Here is a 23481-nt window from a genome sequence, read left to right as displayed (position 1 = left end):
GGTGATGGGGCTTTAACATTACACTAAGGGGTTTGGATTTACTATAAACAGTCAAGAGTTAGTACTGGTTCATCCATGCGTGAGATAATCTGAAAGTGGTGTCTGAGAAAGTGATTAAACAGGGAGAAAGAATGAAATAGAAAAAAGTAAAACTAATGCCTTTAAGGAAAAGCAGCAGAGTAAAGATGTTCTGAGCTCACTAGATACTTCAAAGAGAATTTCTAAATGGTAAAAATGGGGGGCAAAAAGAATTTGGTCAACTAATTTAAGCCCTCAAATTATACACCACCAGTTAAACAGCCCCTCAAGCCGGTTCACAAAGGAAATGAAAAAAGTAGCATTCACTTTACCAGAGAGATCAGCTTCCTGCTATTTTACATCACAAGAAGAGGAAAACATAACCAGACGTATGAGCATCTGCTCACCTTTTGGTGTACTTGGCCATATCCCAAGGAATATAAATAATCGTGTGCTCGGGAGGCAAAAACTGGTTGAGGTAGGTCACAGCAGCTACGAGTTCTTCACTCAAAATTCTCTCATGCTTTCTTTTCTCTCGTTCCTTTACCAAAAATTAAACATTTTCAGGGTTCTAACTACCTTAAATCAGAGGAACAGACTTAACATAACTTTCCCACTAAGACAAAAAGCTGAAGTGCTAAATATACAAAAATGAAACCTACCCAAATTAAAATAATATAAATGCAAAGAAATAAACGCATCACTGAATTACAGTCAACAGATAATGAGCATTAAAAGGAGATCAGATTTCTTCCTCATAACCTCCTACAGTCCCAAGAAGCCCAGCTCACCCTACACAGGCCTGTCCTACACACTCCACACTCCACTTCGGCAAAGGAAAACTTCCCAAGGACCAGAAGAAAGGAACCTCCAACCCCAGCCAGCTAAGGACCAGAGAGAAATCAACTGGGCCTAGATGGCTAATCCCCAAACTGGCAGAGCGGAGAACGCTTTCGCAGGCTTCATAGGCCTCTTTTTTTTTTTGGCTGTGTTGGGTCTTCGTTGCTGTGTGCGGGCTTTCTCTAGTTGCAGCGAGCGGGGGCTATTCTTCATTGCGGTGCGTGGGCTTCCCATTGCGGTGGCTTCTCTTGTTGCGGAGCATGGGCTCTAGGCACGTGGGCTTCAGCAGTTGCAGCACACGGGCTCAATAGTTGTGGCTCACGGGCTCTAGAGTGCAGGTTCAGTAACTGTGACGTGGGCTCAGTTGCTCCGCGGCATGTGGGATCTTCCTGGACCAGGGCTTGAACCTGTGTCTCCTGCACTGGCAAGCGGATTCTTAACCAGTGGGCCACCAGGGAAGTCCCGTTCATAGGCTTTTAAACTTGACTCTCATAAAATCCCCGTGAGGTAGCCAAGGCAGCCATGTCTTCCCCTTTTACACTGTGGCTGGATGAACTGAAGCTGAGAGGCGTTCATGGGACTAAACCTGACTGTCCACCTCCTTGCCTGCTATAGCTCCTTAGATATCATACTGCCTCCCCTTCAAGAGGAGCTGGTGCATATTGTCCAGCTTTGTGGTTGGAGTGCTGGCTCTGCCTCTTACCAGCCACATGGCCTTGAGCAAGGTTCTCAACTTTCCTTGGCCTCCATTTCTTCGTCTGTAAAATGGGTAACAGTAGTATCTCACTTAAAGGATTAATGTGAGGTTTAAATGAGATGAAACATGATAGTTTCTTATCAGAGCATATGACACATGGTAAGGATTAATAAAAATTAACTTTATTGTTATCCTGATCAGGACTTCACATAGAAACAAACAAAAAACAATTAATTCAGCAATATGGATACAGCACTGAGGTACTATTGCTGGCATCAAAATAGGTCTACAGTGTTTTCAACCATGGTGATTACTTTTCAACTGTCATGAATTTAATTAGATAATCACTGAGGAAACAGAAAAAGGGTATCTATTTTGCACAGCTGTATGTATGGAGGAATTAGATAAGAATTGATTAAGAACAGCATTAAATCAGTTTGGGATGAACAAATATTTAGCTTATTTTTACATCTGAGAAAATTAAATTGTATACCTGTAATTTTCTCAAAAGCACTTTAAGCCAACTAGAGAAACAAAAAGTTTTTGAATTTCTTATATCAAATCTGACATTTAATGAGACGGAGAGATAAGGTTATCTCATCAACTTTCAATCATCTCTATGTAAAGAATCTGCTTTATGCATTGTCTGCCCACAGTGGATTAGCTAGTGGATTGTTTCATCGATCTTCTTTGGTCACAGACCCCTTTAACAACCAGATGAAAACTTCACATGTGCAAGTGATTGTTTCAAAGGGTTCAGAGACACCCCCCCCAACGGCCGTCCATGGACCCCAGATTAAAGTCCTCTGATGTACAATGACATCAGATCCCTGGTTGGCTTCCTACTGATCCCCAGTAGCAGCAATGACAGTATAAGGATTGTTCCAAAATGTCTGACAAGCAGTGTCTCAAACCTCCATATGGTGGAGTGGAGGGAGGGCAGGAGATAGTGCACAACACAGGGCAAAAGAGAAAAGAAATCAAGAAAAGTATTCCACTTTAGACACTTCATACGGAGGCAGAATAAAGAGTGAATATCCATTGATATCATGCTACACACACACACACACACACACACACACACACATACACACATTCTTTGACAAGTTAATGAGGAGTTCTAAGTGAACTGAATAAACATCTTTCATCCTATGAATAAAATAACTAATGACAAAAACAACAGAACATTTTTTTCTATTCTACAAAACAGCAACTTAATCTCCAAACAATTTTCTAGTTATTGCCAGGATTTTTATGGCAATGAAACAATAAACAAGGACAATTTTAAAATCCACTGACTGCCCTTTAAATATTAAGAAATAAATGTTCATTTGAGAAAGCTGGGCAGGAACACTTTACAACCACACGTATCTGATATTATATCTTGAACCTGCATATTTAATAGAGAAATAGATTATTTCAAACATCATAAACTGAATTTCCACTTAACCATAGCTTTTAACCACACTATAAGGACTCTGTAAAATATGAAGAAAATTCACTAAGGTCGATGTTTACGTTCTAGCGATAACCTTGTAATTTAGTGCTTCAGCAATAATTTATTTCTATACTAACAATCTCTTATGGCTTATAGTTTACTAGAAAAATGTTCATGAGGGTTCTTATTACTAGAGTTTTCCTTTTTGAATTTTTTGATTATGTCTCTTACAGCTACTGTTCAATATCAGGCTGAGGTTGTGATCATCCACCTATTGCCGTATGTTATTCTGAGTTGACGGGGGAGAGACGTGAAAATGAAACTTCTGAACTGATGTGAACCAAAGTCTAAAAAATGATGTAATTAATACCTGAATGATTTATTTTACAAAGTCAATCCCTGATAGGATGCAATAATTTCATAAAGCAAAGAGCAACAAAGGAAGAAATAAAGCTTCCTGCCTCACTGTCCCCAGCCCCTCCTCCCCACTCCCCTCCTCCCAAGCCACACGCTCGCAGGCACACACACACGCCCTGCTCCTCTGAACCCTCGCACTTAGTTCTACGGTCCTCTCCCCGCAACTGGATCTCAGTCTGTGGCCCCGGCCTGGGCGGCTCCCAGTACCTGTTCCTCCTCCACTCTAGCTAAGCCATCCTTCCCACCCTCACATCTCAGATCAAGTCATCACCACAGGTAAGTCCTCTGCCTTCAACATTTCTTATCCAGAACCTCTTTTATTTTCAGATGGCTTGTTTTAAACACCCCACCTCACCGGGACCCCAGTCCACTGACAGCACTGCTTTCTCCATCACCCTCTCCATCACTCCCCCTCCTCCAGCTCAGGTTTCATGGTCTGCTTCAATTAGACTTCCGCCAACATCCAAAACTCCTATTATCTGTCTTTCTACATCACGCCTGCCTGGCAGAACTGAACGAACCCAATTATCTACTTCCTTTGTGCTCACAGCCATACACAAACCCTGCCAGGAAAAGTCAGGCAATAGCATAATTTAAGAAATCTTGGGGGACTTCCCTCGTGGCGCAGTGGTTAAGAATCTGCCTGCCAATGCAGGGGACACGGGTTCGATCCCTGGTCCTGGAAGATCCCACATGCCACGGAGCAATTAAGCCCATGCGCCACAACTGCTGAGCCTGCACTCTAGAGCCCGTGAGCCACAACTACTGAGCCCGTGTGCTGCAACTACTGAAGCCCACGTGCCTGGAGCCCGTGCTCCGCAACAAGAGAAGCCACCGCAATGAGAAGCCCTCGCACCACAATGAAGAGTAGCCCCTACTCCTGCAACCAGAGAAAGCCCACATGCAGCAACGAAGACCCAACGCAGCCAAAAATAAATAAATAAATTTTTTTTTTAAAAAGAAAGAAATCCTGATCACCAACCTGAAATTAGCCCTTAGCATTTCCTGGAGGTCTCTGGTCAATCCACCCTCGCATATACATGAAGGCTGTGAAACTTCCACCACCCTCAAACCTCTGTTCTGAGCAGGTGACCTTTCCTCTTACCTTAAGGAGAAGTTAAAGTCAGTTTACCAAGCACTACGCATACAACACACACACACACACACACACACACACACACACAAACACACACACACATACCCTTACTATTCTCTGTCCTCCCATTAAAATAATTCCTCCCTCCATGTTTCAGATTTCCTCCTTTCTGAAGCACATGATGCCCTGATCGTCCTTTCTCTCTCCCGTGTTTTATACCTCTCAAGGATCCCAGACGGATCCTTCCCACAGGCTTTAAACACAGCATTCTGCCCTTAAAAAAACAAACAACATACTGATGAAAACACCAACTCTTCTTCATTCCTCATTAGGTACTTCATTTCCCCACGAGGGAAGTCCTCCTGCAGCTCAGTCCACTTCAGTCAGTGCTCTCAGTGTTGGTAACACAAGGAGCATATTTCCTGTTTTCATCTTACTTGACCTGTCAGCAGCCTTTGCCACTGTTGATTGCTTACTTCCTTCATCACGAAACACGCTTTCTGTTAGTTGTCATAACACAGTGCTCACCTGGTTTTCCTCCTACTTTTCTGTCTGTTCTTTCCCAGGCTCCTTTACAGACTCCGCCTGCTCTAACTGGACATTAAGAGCTGGGGGGTCCTCAAGACAAGACTGGAGGCTCTTCCCTCTTCCCACTCTGAACCCTCTAAATGGGCATCACCTCCATGCCCATGTCTTCAAATATCGCTGGGACACACATGAGCCACAAAATCACATCTCAGCTCAGACCTCTCTCCTGAGCTTCTATCTCACACACTGGCCACTCACTTGCCAGCTCCTCTGACAGGACTCAATCCATCTCAAACCTCAGCACATCCAAACCGTACTCACCATCTTCCCTCACAGACTGAGTCCATGGTCCCTGGCTCAGTGAATGGCATCACCATCCATCCACCTGATACTCACCAGAAACCTAGGAATCAAGCCTGACATCTCCCTCTCCCTCATCTCAGACCCAGCTCATCACTGAGTCTACTGCCTGTGTCCACTTCTCTCCACCTCTACCATACCACCCGAGTTTAGGCCAGTTACCCTTTTCTGGATAATTCTAACAGCCACCTATGTGGTCTTCCAACATAGACTTTAGCCTTGTACCAATCCATTAATTCTCTGGATTGAGGTCAGGACAATCTTTTCAAAACAGAAATCTGATCACCATCCTCTCAGCCATACAAAACCTTCAATGGTTTTGGAAAGTCAGGATAAAGACCAGACTCATTAACACACCCTACAAGGCTCTGCATGTCTGGCATAACTCCCTCATCCTCTGGGACCCAGCCAGACAAGGCTTTTCTTCCTTAAATCCACCAAATCCCCGCCTGTCTCAGGGCCTTTGTACCTGCTGTTCTCTTTCTTCTTGGCCTTGTTAATGCCTCTTCGTTCAGGCTGAGCTGACTCATCGCTTCCTCAGGGAAGACTTCTTTCCCCTTTTAAGCTCTCACAGCATCGTAACCCAGTGTCGGTACCTCTGCATCACTTCACCATCTCCTCTGTTAGACTGGTAGCCCTGGGAAGGCCGCCACTGCTTCTATGACTGCCCTGGCACAAAGGAAACCTTCAAAACTGCTTGTCAAATGGTGGACTAAATGGACATAGGATTCCTTGGTTTTTAATTAAATTCAATTATACTTACTAACCAACTTCTCAGAATAATCTCAGATACTACTAGTTTGTCGGCCAACTGACACAAACATAATATAACAAAACCCTTGCTTTGCATACACTCAGAGTTTTCCTGGCCACAGAATGAGATTCTTCCATTTCACTTTGTTGCAACAGAGACAGCTATGATTTGTTTGTTTTTAAAATATAAAATTCAGTATTATTTTATTATTGGTTTGTGACTTTTCTTTTTTAACATCTTTAATGGAGTATAATTGCTTTACAATGGTGTGTTAGTTTCTGCTTTATAACAAAGTGATCAACTATACATATACTTACATCCCCATATCTCCGCCCTCTTGCGTCATCTCCCTCTCACCCTCCCTATCCCACCCCTCTAGGAGGACACAAAGCACCGAGCTGATGTCCCTGTGCTATGCACCTGCTTCCCACTAGCTATCTATTTTATATTTGGTAGTGTATGTATGTCCATGCCACTCTCTCACTTCATCCCAACTTACCCTTCCCCCTTCCTGTGTCCTCAAGTCCATTCTCTACATCTGTGTCTTTATACCTGTCCTTCCCCTAGGTTTTTCAGAACCTTTTTTTTTTTTGGTTCCATATATATGTTAGCATACAGTATTTGTTTTTCCCTTTCTGACTTACTTCACTCTGTATGACAGTCTCTAGATCCATCCACCTCACTTCAAATAACTCTATTTTGTTCCTTTTTATGGCTGAGTAATATTCCATTGTATACATGTGCCACATCTTCTTTATCCATTCATCTGTTGATGGACACTTAGGTTGCTTCCATGTCCTGGCTATTGTAAACAGAGCTGCAATGAACATTGTGGTACATGACTCTTTGAATTATGGTTTTCTCAGGGTATATGCCCAGTAGTGGGATTGCTGGGTCATAAGGTAGTTCTATTTTTAGTTTTTTAAGGAATCTCCATACTGTTCTCCATAGTGGTTGTATCAATCTACATTCACACCAACAGCACAAGAGGGTTCCCTTTTCTCCACACCCTCTCCAGCATTTACTGTTTCTAGATTTTTTGATGATGGCCATCCTGACAGGTGTGAGATGATACTTCATTGTAGTTTTGATTTGCATTTCTCTAATGATTAGTGATGTTGAGCATTCTTCCATGTGTTTGTGGGCAATCTGTATGTCTTCTCTGGAGAAATATCTATTTAGGTCTTCTGCCCGTTTTTGGATGGGCTGTTTTTTTGATATTGAGCTGCATGAGCTGCTTGTAAATTTTGGAGATTAATTCTTTGTCAGCTGCTTCGTTTGCAAATATTTTCTCCCATTCTGAGGGTTGTCTTTTCATCTCGTTTATGGTGTCCTTTGCTGTGCAAAAGCTTTAAAGTTTCATTAGGTCCCATTTGTTTATTTTTGCTTTTATTTCCATTTCTCTAGGAGGTGGGTCAAAAAGGATCTTGCTGTGATTTATGTCATAAAGTGTACATGCCTATGTTTTCCTCTAAGAGTTTGATAGTTCCTGGCCTTACATTTAGGTCTTTAATCCATTTTGAGTTTATTTCTGTGTATGGTATTAGGAAGTGTTCTAATTTCATTCTTTTTTTTAATTTTTTTATTTTTTGGCGGTACGTGGGCCTCTCACTGTTGTGGCCTCTCCTGTTGCGGCGCACAGGCTCCAGACGTGCAGGCCCAGCGGCCATGGCTCACAGGCCCAGCCACTCCGTGGCATGTGGGATCTTCCCAGACCGGGGCACGAACCCGTGTCCCCTGCATTGGCAGGCGGACTCTCAACCACTGCGCCACCAGGGAAGCCCTAATTTCATTCTTTTACATGTAGCTGTCCAGTTTGCCCAGCACCACTTACTGAAGAGGCTGTCTTTACTCCATTGTATACTCTTGCCTCCTTTATCAAAGATAAGGTGACCACATGTGCATGGGTTTATCTCTGGGCTTTCTATCCTGTTCCATTGATCTATATTTCTGTTTTTGTGCCAGTACCATACTGTCTTGATGACTGTAGCTTTGTAGTATAGTCTGAACTCTGGTAGCCTGATTCCTCCAGCCCCGTTTTTCTTTCTCAAGATTGCTTTGGCTGTTTGGGGTCTTTTGTGTTTCCATACAAATTGTGAAATTTTTTGTTCTAGCTCTGTGAAAAATGCCATTGGTAGTTTGATAGGAACTGCACTGAATCTGTAGATTGCTTTGGGTAGTATAGTCATTTTCACAATGTTGATTATTCCAATCCAAGAACATGGTATCTCTCCATCTGTTTGTATCATCTTTAATTTCTTTCATCAGTGTCTTATAGTTTTCTGCATATAGGTTTCTTGTCTCCTTAGGTAGGTTTATTCTTAGGTATTTTATTCTTTTGGTTGCAATGGTAAATGGGAGTGTTCGCTTAATTTCTCTTTCAGATTTTTCATCATTAGTGTGTAAGAATGCAAGAGATTTCTGTGCATTAATTTTGTAACCTGCTACGTTACCAAGTTCATTGATTAGCTCTAGTAGTTTTCTGGTAGCATCTTTAGGATTCTCTGTGTATAGTATCACGTCATCTGCAAACACTGACAGATTTACTTCTTCTTTTCCGATTTGGATTCCTTTTATTTCTCCTTATCTAGTCGCCCTACCCTCTACCCCGGCCTTTGACCTGACTGCCTACTCATATACACAAGATACACTGACCAGACAGTGTACTCTGACAAGGAAGCACAAAATTATGAAGCCAGGCCACCACTCTGTCCACCCGATCCTTGAGCTACAACCACACCCAATTTCTGAATCTAGTCTTTAGATCCCATTACCACATATTATCTTGCCCAGCAGATCTTGTGGATGGTCAACGGAAGTGGTTGTATCAAGGCTAGGCTGTGGCTGTTTCATCTCCATGCTTCCTTCTCCAAGCTGTCCTAGAAGCTGAGGCAGAATTTCACCCGCACCTAGTTCACCCCAGAAAATCAGGAGACTGACAGGCTCATTGCTCTCTTCCCTAGGGAACACACCACAGATTCTCCCACATACCCAGGGAAGAGGCCACATGGAATCATGTTGTCCAGTGTAACTGAATTTCATAACCAAACAGATAGCACATCATACCTTCACTAAATTTAAGATGATGATGGGGGAGCCAAACCTCTGAAGCATCTGGTCAAAGTGAAGGGCAGCCACATGGGCAAATGGATCTGCCTGATCCACTGGGGGGACAAAAAAAATGAGTAAGTACCAGAATGAAAACTGTAAAGAAAGAATAAAAGAAGTACAGTGTTTTGTTTTGCATTATAATGTTTAAAGAAATGCAATTCAACTAATCTTCTGGTAGTTTCATGTCTCATATTCCTCTCGAGCTTATCAATCATTCTTCATGTATTTATTAAATTTGAATGATTCTTACATTTCTGAATATAAATAATTACATTTCTATTTTATAATATAAATAATTTACTAGTGGCCAAAATTAAAAATACATATATAAAGGTTATTGCGTAAAATTATTAGTGGTCCTTCTAAATGATCTACTTTTCAGTACTAAAACTTCATTAAAACCCAAGCATTTATGAGATTTCTGTGATAGTAGTTCACTATCTCTAAATGTGGGTAAAGAAGAGTTACTATTAAAAAAAGACTGTTCCACGCACATGTAATAGGTGGCTTAGGCATCATAGTTGAAATGTCCTGAGACCAGTATAAGGGAACTGATCCTCTAACTTGCACATAAGATGAATAACTTCCTGCAGTAAAAGACATGACAGAAGCATCGCAGAGTATTTGTTCAGTTTCCACTTCATTTGCAACATCACCCTGGAAAGAAAGGTGTGTTTAAAAATATTTTATATCCTTAGAATTTTTTAATGGAAATAATTTCAAGTACACAATGAAAATATAATTCCTAGTCTTAGATGTTTTAAAAGAGGTAAATGTTGATTAACATTCAATGTGCATATTAAAAAAAGGAAAATCATTAAAATGCAATAAAGGAAGCAATTAAAAAGAGCAGAAAATAGACAAGGGAAAAATCAAATTAAATAGCTAATAATACAAGTAATAGATAGAGAACAGCTTGAGTGATATAAATGGCAGAGGAGACCAAAAAAACCAATCACATGAAATTATTCAGGAGGTTAGGAAGACCAGTGAAATATAAAAATTCAATTCTGAAGACCAAGGAGGAATAAAAGGACAAAAGAAAGAGTGAGATTCAAATAAAAGATGCCTGACGGAGAGAAAAAAAAAAATCTTGAGATAGTTTTACCTATAAAAGTATATGATGATATGACAAAGAATAATTTTAGAGGCATTAATAATATACCTGTTTAATTACCCTTGAAATATTCAAAAGTAAAAAACAGAGTTGTAAAATTCTGCTTTTTTCTTAAAGCACCAGTTATAACTATGCTCATTGTTGATATAATTTTAAGAACAAATGTTGCTATTTTAAGGCAGGATCAAAACCCAATGTCTTGCTCAATCTGTCTACTCAATCACACATCTGCCTAAGATTCAAGTTGTCTATTGCAAATAGAGATGGAACACTCAAAGGACATTACATGACTGAAGGCAGGACAGATAAATTTGTTGTTATTTTCTAAGGATGAGTAGAGAAGGAGTCTGTCTTGAGCCAAACGAAAGCAGAGGGAAGGGGGTAAAGGGTTTCCTATGCCTTGCTCTACTCAGTCTTCTTATCAAGGATGCATTTCCAATGAGTGCTCCCCTCCATTTATTCCTTGGGTGGAGGTGCTTTGCTATTTTAGTCTCTCCACTAAATATGTACTACATTTTTTCATATATTACAGAAATGACTCATCCTCCAAAACATTAGACATTTCATAACCCCCTAAGGTATTGCATAACTCTAAGATAGTTGATTTTTCAGAATATCTGTACATTAGTCATATTTCTCACAAGTTTCCGATACTCTAGAGAATTCATTATTCTCTTGATAATGTCCCAAACTAAGAAATTCCACTTTCTAAAATTCCACTTTGCTTCACCTGCCAGCAAAGCTAATGTAAAAAGTTAAACTGCCAGCAGTGTTGTTGTTTTCCCATCTTACCTCACAGTTTGCACCTCTCTTGAGAAAACGGGTCCCAGCGAACTTACTGGATCTTCTAGCTATTAAAGTGACATACACAGGTCGTCCATAGATCAACAGCTCTTGGAAATCAAGTTAAAGCTGTTTAGCATTCATGACTGTCACACCAAACCAAGAGAATCATTATACCCAATATACTTTGTCCAGTAGGTTAAATAACACCAAAAAGCTCCACCCAAGAATGGAACAACATTGGGTCTAACTGTTCTTTCCAATTATGCAGGTATTAAGGCAAAAACGAACCTCACTAAGGAGTGGTTTCCATGAACTTCAGAGGAAATGGTAACCAGATGTAGGGTTATCGGCCAAGGGAAGACCTGTGGTCCCTCCTTATAGCCAAGTATGGATGTAAACAGGTACAACTAAACCTTCCTTAGTCTTCAGAGACCATATACCTGTCAAAGTGAGCCAATGTCACTTAACAGGGTGTTTGAATTATGAAGCAATAGATAAGTCTGAGGGAGTATAATACAGTGAGAGCACCCAAATTTGTCACCTAACTGCAAAACTGAACACTGGGAACTGTTTAATCAAAATAAAGTTTATTAATTATGTCACCTTATTTAACTTTCTGAGCCTCCATTTCATCTTCTGTAAAATGGTATAAGTACTAAAAAACGTAACCAGTTTTATTAGGTGGTTGGGAAGACTAGGTTAGGTAATGTGTGTAATGGTTACTACTGCCTGGCCTATAGCAAACGTTCAGTAAATAGCAATGACTTTTATCTCATATAGACTTCCAGAATTCATTAAATGCTTGATAAACTGGGAGACTGGAGTCAACATTTCAACTAACGAGCTTTAAAATTATAATCTATGGTGCTATTCACTACTTTAAAAAACCCCATTTATTGTACTTATGCCAGGCCCTGAGTTGGCTCTTGAGAAATACAAAACAGTTTAGAATTACCTTTTAGAAACTGTCTTTAGAAACTGTAGCACATTCCTTTTAGTGTCCTTGGTGGTGCAAACTGTGTGCTTTTACAGGTTGATTTTACTTTTGGAAGCAGAAAGAGTAATTCAGAGCCAAATCTCATTATTCAGTGAATGATCAAGCAGATAACACCACTCACTGGTTGAAAATGATTATAAAGTAATGAGCCATTTCAAGTGTAGCACACAAATCTCACTCATCTTCATTCCAAAAGTCCTCTGTGTCTTCATCTAGCCTCTCCTTGCCCTCATTTGCCACAAAGAAGGCAGCACAGGTCCTCTTCAAGGCTAATCTCTCCAGCTCTACCCCCTGACTCCACTCCTCCCAAAAGTTCTGATGCAAGAAAGCATAATATTGGTTCATCACATTCACCCACTTAATGGTCTCAAAGCAACCACTCCTTTAAAGTTTTCACTCTAGGTTTTAAAAAAACCTAGAACACAAGGAAGAATGTCAACTAGAAAGCAGGCTAGGTGCACAAATGCCCTACATGATCTCAAAAGGGGACAGGAAAAACCTAAACACCACTTCTACAAAGAAGACACTGCCTTCCTAAACCTCATAACATAATAGCACATGTTGAGAGGTTTCAACATAGCGAAATTAAATAAAAGGACAAAAGGTATTTATAAAATTTAACTCATCAGCTTAACCTAAGGCTCAACCAATGTCTATTTAATCTATTATGCCCTAATCCAGACCTTCATTACATTATGCATGAACCACTGCAATCTTTTCCTAACAAGTGTCCCTTGTTCTAGTCTCATTTTACTTAATCCACCTTGAAAATAGCTATCCACTCAAGCTTCCTAAGTACTAATTTGTATGTTACCCTCTTGAAAAAAGACTTTCAAAAGCTCTAGCACCAAACCCAAAGTCCTTGGTCCGACCAAAGCAATCTGTTGACTGGCAGTCTGACTCCCCCTGAACTTTTCCATCTCTACATTCATGGGGCTTCCCCAATCCACAATCTCATTGCCAAGGCCTGCCTTTTGACTGAGGCCAGGCCAAGTTCAACTTTTCCTGTGAGCCTGCCCCATCCTCCCCACCTGTCAGGGATTCTGCTCCTTCTCTCCGGTAAGAATGATACTTACTACCTGTATCACATCCTACGCACATAGCGTTTTCTTCCTTGTTATTTGTCTGCACACATAGTAGATCTGCATTCCTGTTTGTATTTCAACTACGTGGAATGCATAGGTAATTATAATCTATCTGTTGGATGCATAGATAATTGTAATCTTATAATTCATACATAGCTTTCTACAAATTGGTACAGCATAAGTTTAATAATATGTATCTTAATTTTTTTAAAAAAGGATACTTGACTGCCCACAGAACCCATGAATAACATACAGCAGCCAGTCACGATGGACAGTATTTTTAATTATATCCAGAAGTTCACCGTTCCACACGTACTTCATATACGGCTCACTACAGATCCCAAATACACCTGAAAAATAAGAGTTGGTATCAGAAAGATAAGGAAATTGGTTGACATTCGTTTTTAAGTTCTTAAACTTTTGTTTTTAATTTCAAAATGCCTGATTAATGTCATTGCTGTTTTCAGTAGATATAACTCATCTCGTTGCCCAGAACACTGTGCTGATTCTGTACAAAGCTAAAGAAAACACACATTTTCTGATTTGTGAGTTTTTAACCTAAGAGAGAAGAAAACAGCTGGGAAATTAAGGAGATGTGTACAAATACATGAATAAGGTCGAGAGACAGCAAGGACAGCAGCTGGGAGCATGGCTCTGGTGTCAGAGTGCCTGGGTCCAAATCCGAGCTCTGCCTCATCAGCAGGGTGACAGGTGTGACCAAGAGGGTTACTTACTCCCAGTGCCCCTGTTTCCTCATTTGTGCCTGTATCATGGGATTGTTATAAAGATAAGCTGATAATGCACATAAAGTGCTCAGAACAAGTCTGGTGTCTTATTGATACTTCCATAAGTGGTAGTTGTTATTATATCAAGCTTTTTCTATACAACAAAACTCATTTCATCAAGCATGATTTCAGGATATCCAAATAAATTTATTAAACATCAATGAGTTTTACAAAACTTATATAAAGTACAAAATAATAAACAAGTATATTTGAAAGATAATGGCTTAAAAGGTTGTTAACAGTTCTGGATAGAGGCAGTCAATACTCTTTTTCTCCTCAAAACATGTATGTTAAGAGTGTTTATATACTATGACAAACACTTTGGTTTTATTCATAAAAACTAAGCCTTCTCTACCTCTATCAATGACATTACACTGAGCATGAATAATGGATTGGAGTCCTGTCTTTGTCACTTACCAGCTCTGTGACCTTTGGCAAGTTACTTAACATCTCAGAACCTCAATTTTCTAAACTGTGAAATGATGGTACTACTCACCACAGAGATATTATTCAGATTAAAAAAATAATATATGCAAAGTGACTAACATGCTGCCTGACACATTAAAGATTTTTTTAAAATGTATTATTTTCCTTTTCTACCTACCCCGATACCTATTACCCTCACCCTCTCTTTCCTATTAGTTTCCCCCTGTGTAGTAGGAGAATAATGCATCCCTCCCCTACAGAAAAGATGTCTATGTCCTAATCACCAGAACCTGTGAATATGTTATGTTACAATGGCAAGAAGGAATTAAAGTTGCAGATGGAATTAAGGTTGCTAATCAGACGACCTTAAGATGGGGAGACTATTCTGGATTGTCCAAGTGGGCCCAATGTAATCACAGGTCATTATAAGTGAAAGGGGGAAACAGGAGTGTGAGTGTCAGAGTGATGTAATGTGGGAAAACCCTTGGCCAGCCATTGCTGGCTTTGAAGATGAAAAGGGCAAGAAAATGGATTTTTCCCTAGGATCTCAAGAAAGGAACGCAGCCTTGCTGACACACTAACTTTAGTCCACTGAGATCTCTTTTGGACTTCTGACTTCCATAAGATAATAAATTTGTACAGTTTTAAGTCACTGAGTTTGTGGTAATTTCTTATAGCAGCTATAAAAACTTAATACACAGTTATTCATATCTATCAAGTAGAACTGCCTGACAGTAAAAAATTAAGTAGCTTTCAGAGGCTTAATTCAGATCCCAGAACAGATATTCAAATTCAGATGTGAGATGAGACATAGGGCAAATTTAGTAATACTTTCAGCTTTTCTATTACTAAGTATGATATTTAGAAGAAATGATGTGACAAATATTCAGGCACACATTATTTTACCCTCCACCTGTCTCTAGTGGCACAGGTTACAATCCAGATGTCTGAACCATGGCAAATTTACGTGATCTAGATGTTTTGGGGTAGGGAGGGTACACTGGGTTTGGCCTTAGCTCAAGCGATATTCAATCTAATAAACTAATAAGAGTCAAGGCAATAACAGAGATGGCATTCAGTCTAAGTAACAGTCTAAGTCTTCTTAGAGTGGACCAGAACCTTTGGCAAAATGCTAACAGAGTACAGCCTCTTTCTGTGTGTCCTGTAAGGACAAACCTTCTGGAACTTACATTCTACCTCTGCACTCACATCTCCATCACTATATAGAAGTCGCACTGAGGAAGGCACCCAAAGACACTACTGACTTTTTATGTTTCCATAGTAAGCCCAATTCAGCTAAACTGTCTTAAGTTTGAAGCAATTCCTTCACAACATTAACTCTAGCAATGTCTCTGGCTTTAGATTTCTAGACCAACCCCCAAATCTAGAGATAAAGGTACCAATTCTATTCTGTGACTGGTTAGTCCCAGATGTCCAGGGCTACCCTAGACTAGTCACACACAGGTCCTGCAGTAATCCCACAATGGTCTTGACAGAAGCAGGGCTTGTGAGGGACCAGAGGGGCAAGTTGAGAACAATCAAAGTCAGAACAGCCTCTGACCTATTGCAATGGTTCCTCTAGACATTGGCCTTGTGATCTTAATCTGTAGGCCTCAGTTTCCTACTTAGCCTTTATTTCTTTCAAAGTAGCATTATACCTACTGAGCAGAGTTTTTATGAGGATTAGAGATATGACATATAAATGTCTAGGACACAATAGGCAAGCCATGGTAACTGTTTTCTAAAACTCAACCCATACACAATTGGTCTCTATGAAGAAAAATAAGGTGGTGATGTGTATTCTCCAATATTTAAAAAGAAAATTCTCCATTCAAGGACTAAACTGAATGTATTCCATAAAAGGTGCATGAAATTTTGCTAGAAAACATCAGTATACAATTTTCTGGCTTGCCCACAAATGAAATTCATTTGGTGATGCATGATCTCTATAAAAATGAATTGGTCAAGTTCCTATACCTGAAACAACCTGATATAAGGACAAAGAGCAAAGAGGAAAGGAGAAATATGAGGGAAATGTGAGTGAATTTAATGAGATGCCGTTTCATAGATAGCACATTAACATATATTGGATGTGCTGAAAACCACCTACCACTTCCACCCTGTGTAATTAATCCTTCATCTTCAAAGATGTCGAAACTCTCCTGGCGAGTCTGGGTCATTTCTGACTTTAACATCTCCAGGGGCATACGCAAGACAGTGAGATTATATTGAAGTGAGTGGGACAAATCATAGCTGTAACTGAGAAAAGAACTGAAACTTAATAAGAATTAGAAAAGCAAAACATATTTCATAGTCTTGGCTCCCAGAAGGAATTAAAACCTATGAACTAAATTACTCAGCACCTGTTAGTTTCCTTGGAAGCAATGCTGTACAAATAAGCATATTAAAACATAGTAAACCATGAATATAATTGGAAATTAAAAAATCACTGCATGACTTAGGCATTTGCATAACTAGAAATATACAATACAATGTGAGTAACCTACATTAATTGATTTGCAATGTGCATTTTTTGCTTCACGCTGAAATTAATCTAACTTCAGGGCCTTGTACAAAAGGGTCACACTCTCATATATATCTAAACGGAATACTAAAAATGCTACAATATCCACTGCAACAGTGCATGGTCTGTACTCTAGTTTACCTATGAATGAAAAGAATTCTATTAATTATTACTGGTGGTACCATAACTGACTTAGTAATAAAACAAGGATAAGCAAATAACACAAGCCATCACGGTAAAATATGTTTGAAAAGCATAATAGTCATCCAAAAAATTGTGTCTGTGCAAACAAAATTAACAATTTTTACAAGTATCTCTAGCTATATATTTTTAGCACAGAATTTCAGACAGTATCTAGAATTCTTTAGGTTTACACAAATTTGAAAGTATTTTAGTCATATTTTAAGAAGGTTACAATTTTGTCTGGAGACTCACACACATATTTTAATTATATCTTCCTCAATTTATTAATTATCAAATTATTGATTTACTATTTATTTGTTTGAAATTGATTTATTTCATCTGTGAAATTAAATTTTACCACATCTGCTTGATAGAGCCATTAGTTTTACTAGCATCTAATCTCACAGGGGTAAAATCTGTATTAAAAAGTTGGTTTTGGGGTTTCCCTGGTGGCGCAGTGGTTGAGAGTCTGCCTGCCAATGTGGGGGACACGGGTTCGAGCCCTGGTCTGGGAGGATCCCACATGCTGCGGAGCAACTAGGCCCGTGAGCCACAACTACTGAGCCTGCGCGTCTGGAGCTTGTGCTCCACAAGAGAGGCCCGCACACCACGATGAAGAGTGGCCCCCGCTCGCCGCAACTAGAGAAAGCCCACGCACAGGAACGAACACCCAACACAGCCAAAAATAAATAAATTAATTAATTAAATTTTTTTTTAAAGTTGGTTTTTCAATTGCATTTACAAGAGCATAAAAAATACTTAGGAATAAATTTAACGAAGGAGGTAAGAGATCTGTACACTAAAAATTATAAGACATGGATGAAAAAAATAAGACACAAAAAAATGGAAAGATATCCAGTGTTCATGGAACAGAAGAATTAATATTGTTTAAATGTCCATACTACCCAAAGGCATCTATAGATTCAATACAATCTCTATCAAAATGCCAATGACATTTTCCACAGGAATAGAAAAAAACAATTCTAAAATTTGTATGGAACTACAAAAGACTCCTAATAGCCAAAGCAATCTTAAGAAAGAAGGACAAAGCTGGAGGCATCAAACTTCCTGATTTCAAACCTTACTGCCAAGCTATAGCATTCAAAACAGTGTGTTACTGACAGAAAAAAGACACCTAGACCAATGGAATAGAGAGCCCAGAAATAAACCCACTCCTATATAGTCAACTAATATTTGACAAGGGAGCCAAAAAGACTAATGGAGAAACGATAGTCTCTTCAATAAATGGTGCTGGGAAAACTGGACAACCACCAGCAGAAGAATGAAATTGGACCCCTGTATTACACCACTCACAAAAAATTAACTCAAAATGATTAAAGCCTAAAATGTAAGACCCAAAACTATAAAACTATTAAAAGAAAACACAGGAGAAAATTTCCTTGACACTGTTCTTGACAAAGATGTTTTTTGGATATGACACCAAAAGAGCAAGCAACAAAAGCAAAAATAAACAAACTAAAAAGCTTCAAACTAAAAAGCTTCTGCACAGAAAAAGAGAGTCAGCAAAATAAAAAGGCAACTTATGGAAGAAAATATTTGCAAACCATCCAACTATTAAGGGGTTAATAGCCAAAATACATAAGAAACTCATACAACTCAACAGCAAACATACAAATAATCCAATTTTAAAATGAGCAAAAGACTTGAATAGACATTTTCCCAAAGAAGACATACAAATGGCCAACAAGTGCATGAAAAGTTGCTCAACATCACAGTAGAGAAATGCAAATCAAAACCACAATGAGATATTACCTCATACCTATTAGAATGGCTATTATAAAACAAACAAAGAAACAGTAAGGGTTGGCAAGGATATAGAGAAAAGAGAACCTTTTGCACTGCTGGTGGGAATGTAAATTGGTACAGCCACTATGGAAAACAGAATGAAGGTTCCTCAAAAAATTAAAAATAGGGCTTCCCTGGTGGCTCAGTGGTTGGGAATCTGCCTGCAAATGCCGGGGACATGGGTTCAAGCCCTCATCCAGGAAGATCCCATATGCTGCGGAGCAACTAAGCCCGTGTGCCACAACTACTGAGCCTGTGCTCTAGAGCCCGCGAGCCACAGCAGCTGAGCCCCGTGCCACAACTACTGAAGCCTGTGTGCCTAGAGCCCGTGCTCTGGAACAAGAGAAGCCACTGCAATGAGCAGCCTGCGCACCGCAACGAAGAGTAGCCCCCGCTCGCGGCAACCAGAGAAAAGGCCGCGCACAGCAACGAAGACCCAACGCAGCCAAAATCAATCAATAAATAAAATTAAATAAATTTATTAAAAATTAAAAATAAACTACCATATGATCCAGCAATCCCATTCTGGGTATATATCCAAAGGAAATGAGATCACTATCTCAAAGAGATATCTGCTCCCCCACACCCACTGCAGAATTAATGACAACAGCCAAGACATGGAACAACCTGAGTCCATTAACAGATGAATGGATAAAGAAAATGTGGCATATATAAATACTGGGGTATCATCTGGCCATAAAAAAGGAAATCTTGCCTTTTGCAACAACACAGATGGACCTGGAGGGCATTATGCTGAGTGAAATAAGTTACACAGACAAAGACAAAGACTATGTTCTCACTTACACGTGGAATCTTAAAAAGCTGAACTTACAGAACGAGAGAGTAGAATAGTAGTTGCCAGTGGCAGGGGGAGGAATGGAGAAATGTTGGTCAAAGGGTACAAACTCTTAGCCATAAGATAAATAAGATCTGGATATCTAATGTACAGAGCATGGTAACTATAATTAACAATACTGAATTATATACTTGAAATTTGTTAAGGGAGTAAATCTTAAATGTTATCACTACACGCACACACACACACAATCACAACTATGTGATGGGATGAAGGTGTTAACTAACCTTATTGTGGTAATCATTTTGCAATATATACATGTATCTATACATGTATCAATCATCACATTGTACAACTTAAACTTACATATGTCAGTAATATCTCAATAAAGCTGGGGGGTGGAGAGAAGCTGGGCTTTTACTTTTTTTTTTTTTTTTTTTTTTTTTTTGTGGTACGCAGGCCTCTCACTGTTGTGGCCTCTCCCGTTGAAGAGCACAGGCTCCGGATGTGCAGGCTCAGCGGCTATGGCTCACGGACCCAGCCGCTCCGCGGCATGGGGGATCTTCCCGGTCCGCGGCACAAACCCGTGTCCCCTGCATCGGCAGGCAGACTCTCAACCACTGCGCCACCAAGGAAGCCCTGGGCTTTTACCTTTAACAATCAATTCTTCCTGCTTTATTCTAGCTGAATCATAACAATGCAGTATAACCTTTTCAGAAGTCTTTAACCTCATATTTTTACTTATGGAATGACTTGCTCAGAACTCAGTATGGGGATGCAGACAAAGTTGAAAACTGTGAAGCAGAAGACCATTTCTAACAGTACCACTGAGCTTCAGTAATAACTCACAGAGACTATAAACATAATTAAGCAATGAAGGCTGAAAAGCAAATGATGGAAACAAATACAATGGAAATATACTTTCAGTAAACATTGGTGGAAGCAAAAATTATTTCTTTAGGAGCCCTTCACTATACTATTGCTAAATTAATTAACTGTCTTCGGTTTCACATCAATGAAGACATAATCCACTCTACACAGTAGACAAGTTTTTCTTTATTTCATAAAGAAATGGTTAACTATATTAACAGTTTAAAAATAAATTTAAAATAATGCAAAGTACCCCAAAAGTATGTAACACCAATAGCTACAACACTCTGGGTCCTCTTCTAGTCCCATGACTCAAGTCCTTATTGCTATATGCTATTTTATGTTCTACTTTTTAGTTTGGACATTATAGCTGATAGAAAGTTATTTGGCTAAATGGAAAATTCTATTTACCTGGCCTACATATTGGTCACATCATCAGTGGTATAATATTTTATCATGATGCTCTGCTATAATTTGCTTATTTTTCAGTTATTGATATTTGGGTTGTCCCTGTGTTGGTTGGTTTGCTTGTTTGGGCCATGACAAATAGAGAAGCTATTAATGTCCCTTTACAAATAAGGATTAATATTTTCTCTCCTGATTTATTACCTTCAGGCATATTTTCATATACACTCAATGCTATGTTCTTCTCCAGGAAAGTTAGTAATTTACAATGCCAATAGCGGTATGTTGGTATTTCAACAGTTCTTCCTATTTTGAATTTATTTTTACCTAATTTTGCTAGATTGTTAAATTGAAAACTGTGAAACTGTTACAACTCTGTATATAGACTGAATGCAGATTTCATTTTTGTAGTTCAAAACTAAAAAATAAGAATATTTCCTTAAAATCCTAATAAAGATGATTTTTATAGTGAGAATAATTACAATTTATCCATTCAAAATTTCAAATATCAGGTTTTTAAAAGGAGGAAATACTTGTATTTGTACTATTTTAGATGAAAAACTTTGGCTATTTAAAAAAAAAGAATAACTGCAGTACTACTGATTCTGTTTTTACCCTATGGAAAATTATATAAACATTTAAGAGACTGATAAGAGCAAAATTCAGCTCAAACGTACCTAAAGTAAAAATTGCTGGACAGGTCCACATTTTGAAATATTCGTAGATACCTAAAAAAAAATGATGACTATAGTTAACAACCTGATGACTATAGTTACCACTGCTATATGATATACATGAAAGTTAAGAGAGTAGATCCTGAGTCCTCCTAACAAGGAAAGAAATTTTCTTCTTTTTTTTTCTTTTTTTTATTGGATCTATATGAGATGACAGATGCTAACTAAACCTACTGTGGGAATCATTTCACAATATATTATATCTAAGTCAAACCATTATGCTGAACACCTTAAACTAACACAGTAATGTATGTCAATTTTATCTCAATAAAACTGGGGGAAAAAATGACCAAAAAACCCCAAAGCATATTGCATTCACACAACACCATTATTTGTTCAGAGCTTAACATATACATATATATACATTTATATATGTAAATACACTCATTGAAACTGAGAAATTCAATCCATAACTGGAGAAGAGATTTCATCTAGAGCAATTTCTAAGTATCCTGATCATCACTTGAGACCCTTAACTTTAGTTTGACCGTTTCCTCATCACTGATTATGCCAGAGAGGGAAAGTCATGCCCTTACATACATAGGGCGCTTAGACTTTGGGCAAGACAGAAGTAAATACTGTTCCTGTTTTCACAATATGCTTTGAGGTTGGAGAGAGTGGAGGAACACAAACAAGCACAAATGTTTGTGGGTCACCATAATTTTAAGCTGCAAAGTTTTTTTAAACTGAAAAAAAAGTGCAGAATAAAATGTCCATGTATCTACCACTCAAGATTAATAAATGTTAACACTTTTTCATATTCATTTCAACCTTTTAAAGACACTGATCACAAATGGGTATTGAATTTGTCATACATATATATATATATATATATGAAAAATATATATATAAATATAAATACACACACACACACACACACACACACACACACACACACATTTTTTGGCCACGCCGTGCGGCTTGAAGGATCTTAGTTCCCCAACCAGGGATCGAACCTGTGCCCTCGGCAGTGAAAGCGCGGAGTCCTAACCACCAGACAGCCAGGGAATTCCCTCAAATACATTTTCTACACATATTAAGATAGTCACAATTTTTCCCAACAATATTTTAACATGGTGAATTGCTCTAGCAAATTTTATAATGTTGATACAACCATACATTAGAGGGGTAACCTATACTTATCATTTTGTATGAAATGTTCTACAGTACTTTATTTCCTAATATCATACCAAACATTTTTACTTAAATGCATTATTGGATTACATAGTTTTGTAAGTATGGTAAAAGTTTACCTATCCAGTAATAGTATAAGTCCACCTATAACAAGCTATTAAAATAATTGTATCTTATTCTGGATTATTCCATTTACTATACAATATTAATCACAAGATAAATTCATTCTTTAAAGATAGTCATATCACTATATAGAAGAACGTAATTTGTTTTACTATTCTCAGCTAAAGAATCGTAAAGATGAGGCTTATAAATAATATAAACCTCTTTTTTCCCCATCCCTTGGATTTATATTCATTGGCCTATCTGATTCACTTTTTAAAATTAATTTATTTTTTATTGAAGTATTGTTGATTTACAATGTTTCAAGTCTACAGCAAAGTGATTCAGTTATATATATATACACACACATATATGTATATATATACTCTTTCAGATTCTTTTCCATTATAGGTTACTACAAGATACTGAATATAGTTCCCTGTGCTATACAGTAGGTCCTTGTTTTTTTTTT

The 23481-nt window shown here is 38.6% G+C and overlaps 1 protein-coding gene across 1 annotated transcript in view; it reads right to left on the bottom strand.

Annotated features, from left to right (window-relative positions):
• The window catches only part of FIG4 (FIG4 phosphoinositide 5-phosphatase), a 132158-nt gene that overhangs the window by 74237 nt on the left and 34440 nt on the right, over positions 1-23481 (bottom strand). Inside the window, exons 5-11 of the mRNA XM_007447274.1 lie at positions 21717-21767; positions 16566-16714; positions 13466-13594; positions 11169-11269; positions 9754-9916; positions 9215-9312; positions 426-559 (exon numbers count right to left, since the gene is read on the bottom strand). Coding sequence (XP_007447336.1) covers positions 426-559; positions 9215-9312; positions 9754-9916; positions 11169-11269; positions 13466-13594; positions 16566-16714; positions 21717-21767 — 825 coding nt within the window. The remainder of the gene's footprint in view (positions 1-425; positions 560-9214; positions 9313-9753; positions 9917-11168; positions 11270-13465; positions 13595-16565; positions 16715-21716; positions 21768-23481) is intronic.

This window comes from Lipotes vexillifer, unplaced genomic scaffold, assembly GCF_000442215.2.
Source record: "Lipotes vexillifer unplaced genomic scaffold, Lipotes_vexillifer_v1.1 scaffold515, whole genome shotgun sequence".
NCBI classification, from domain to species: Eukaryota; Metazoa; Chordata; class Mammalia; order Artiodactyla; family Lipotidae; genus Lipotes; species Lipotes vexillifer.
Note: the sequence above shows the minus strand (reverse complement) of the source record. Positions and strands in the feature narration are given on the sequence as shown.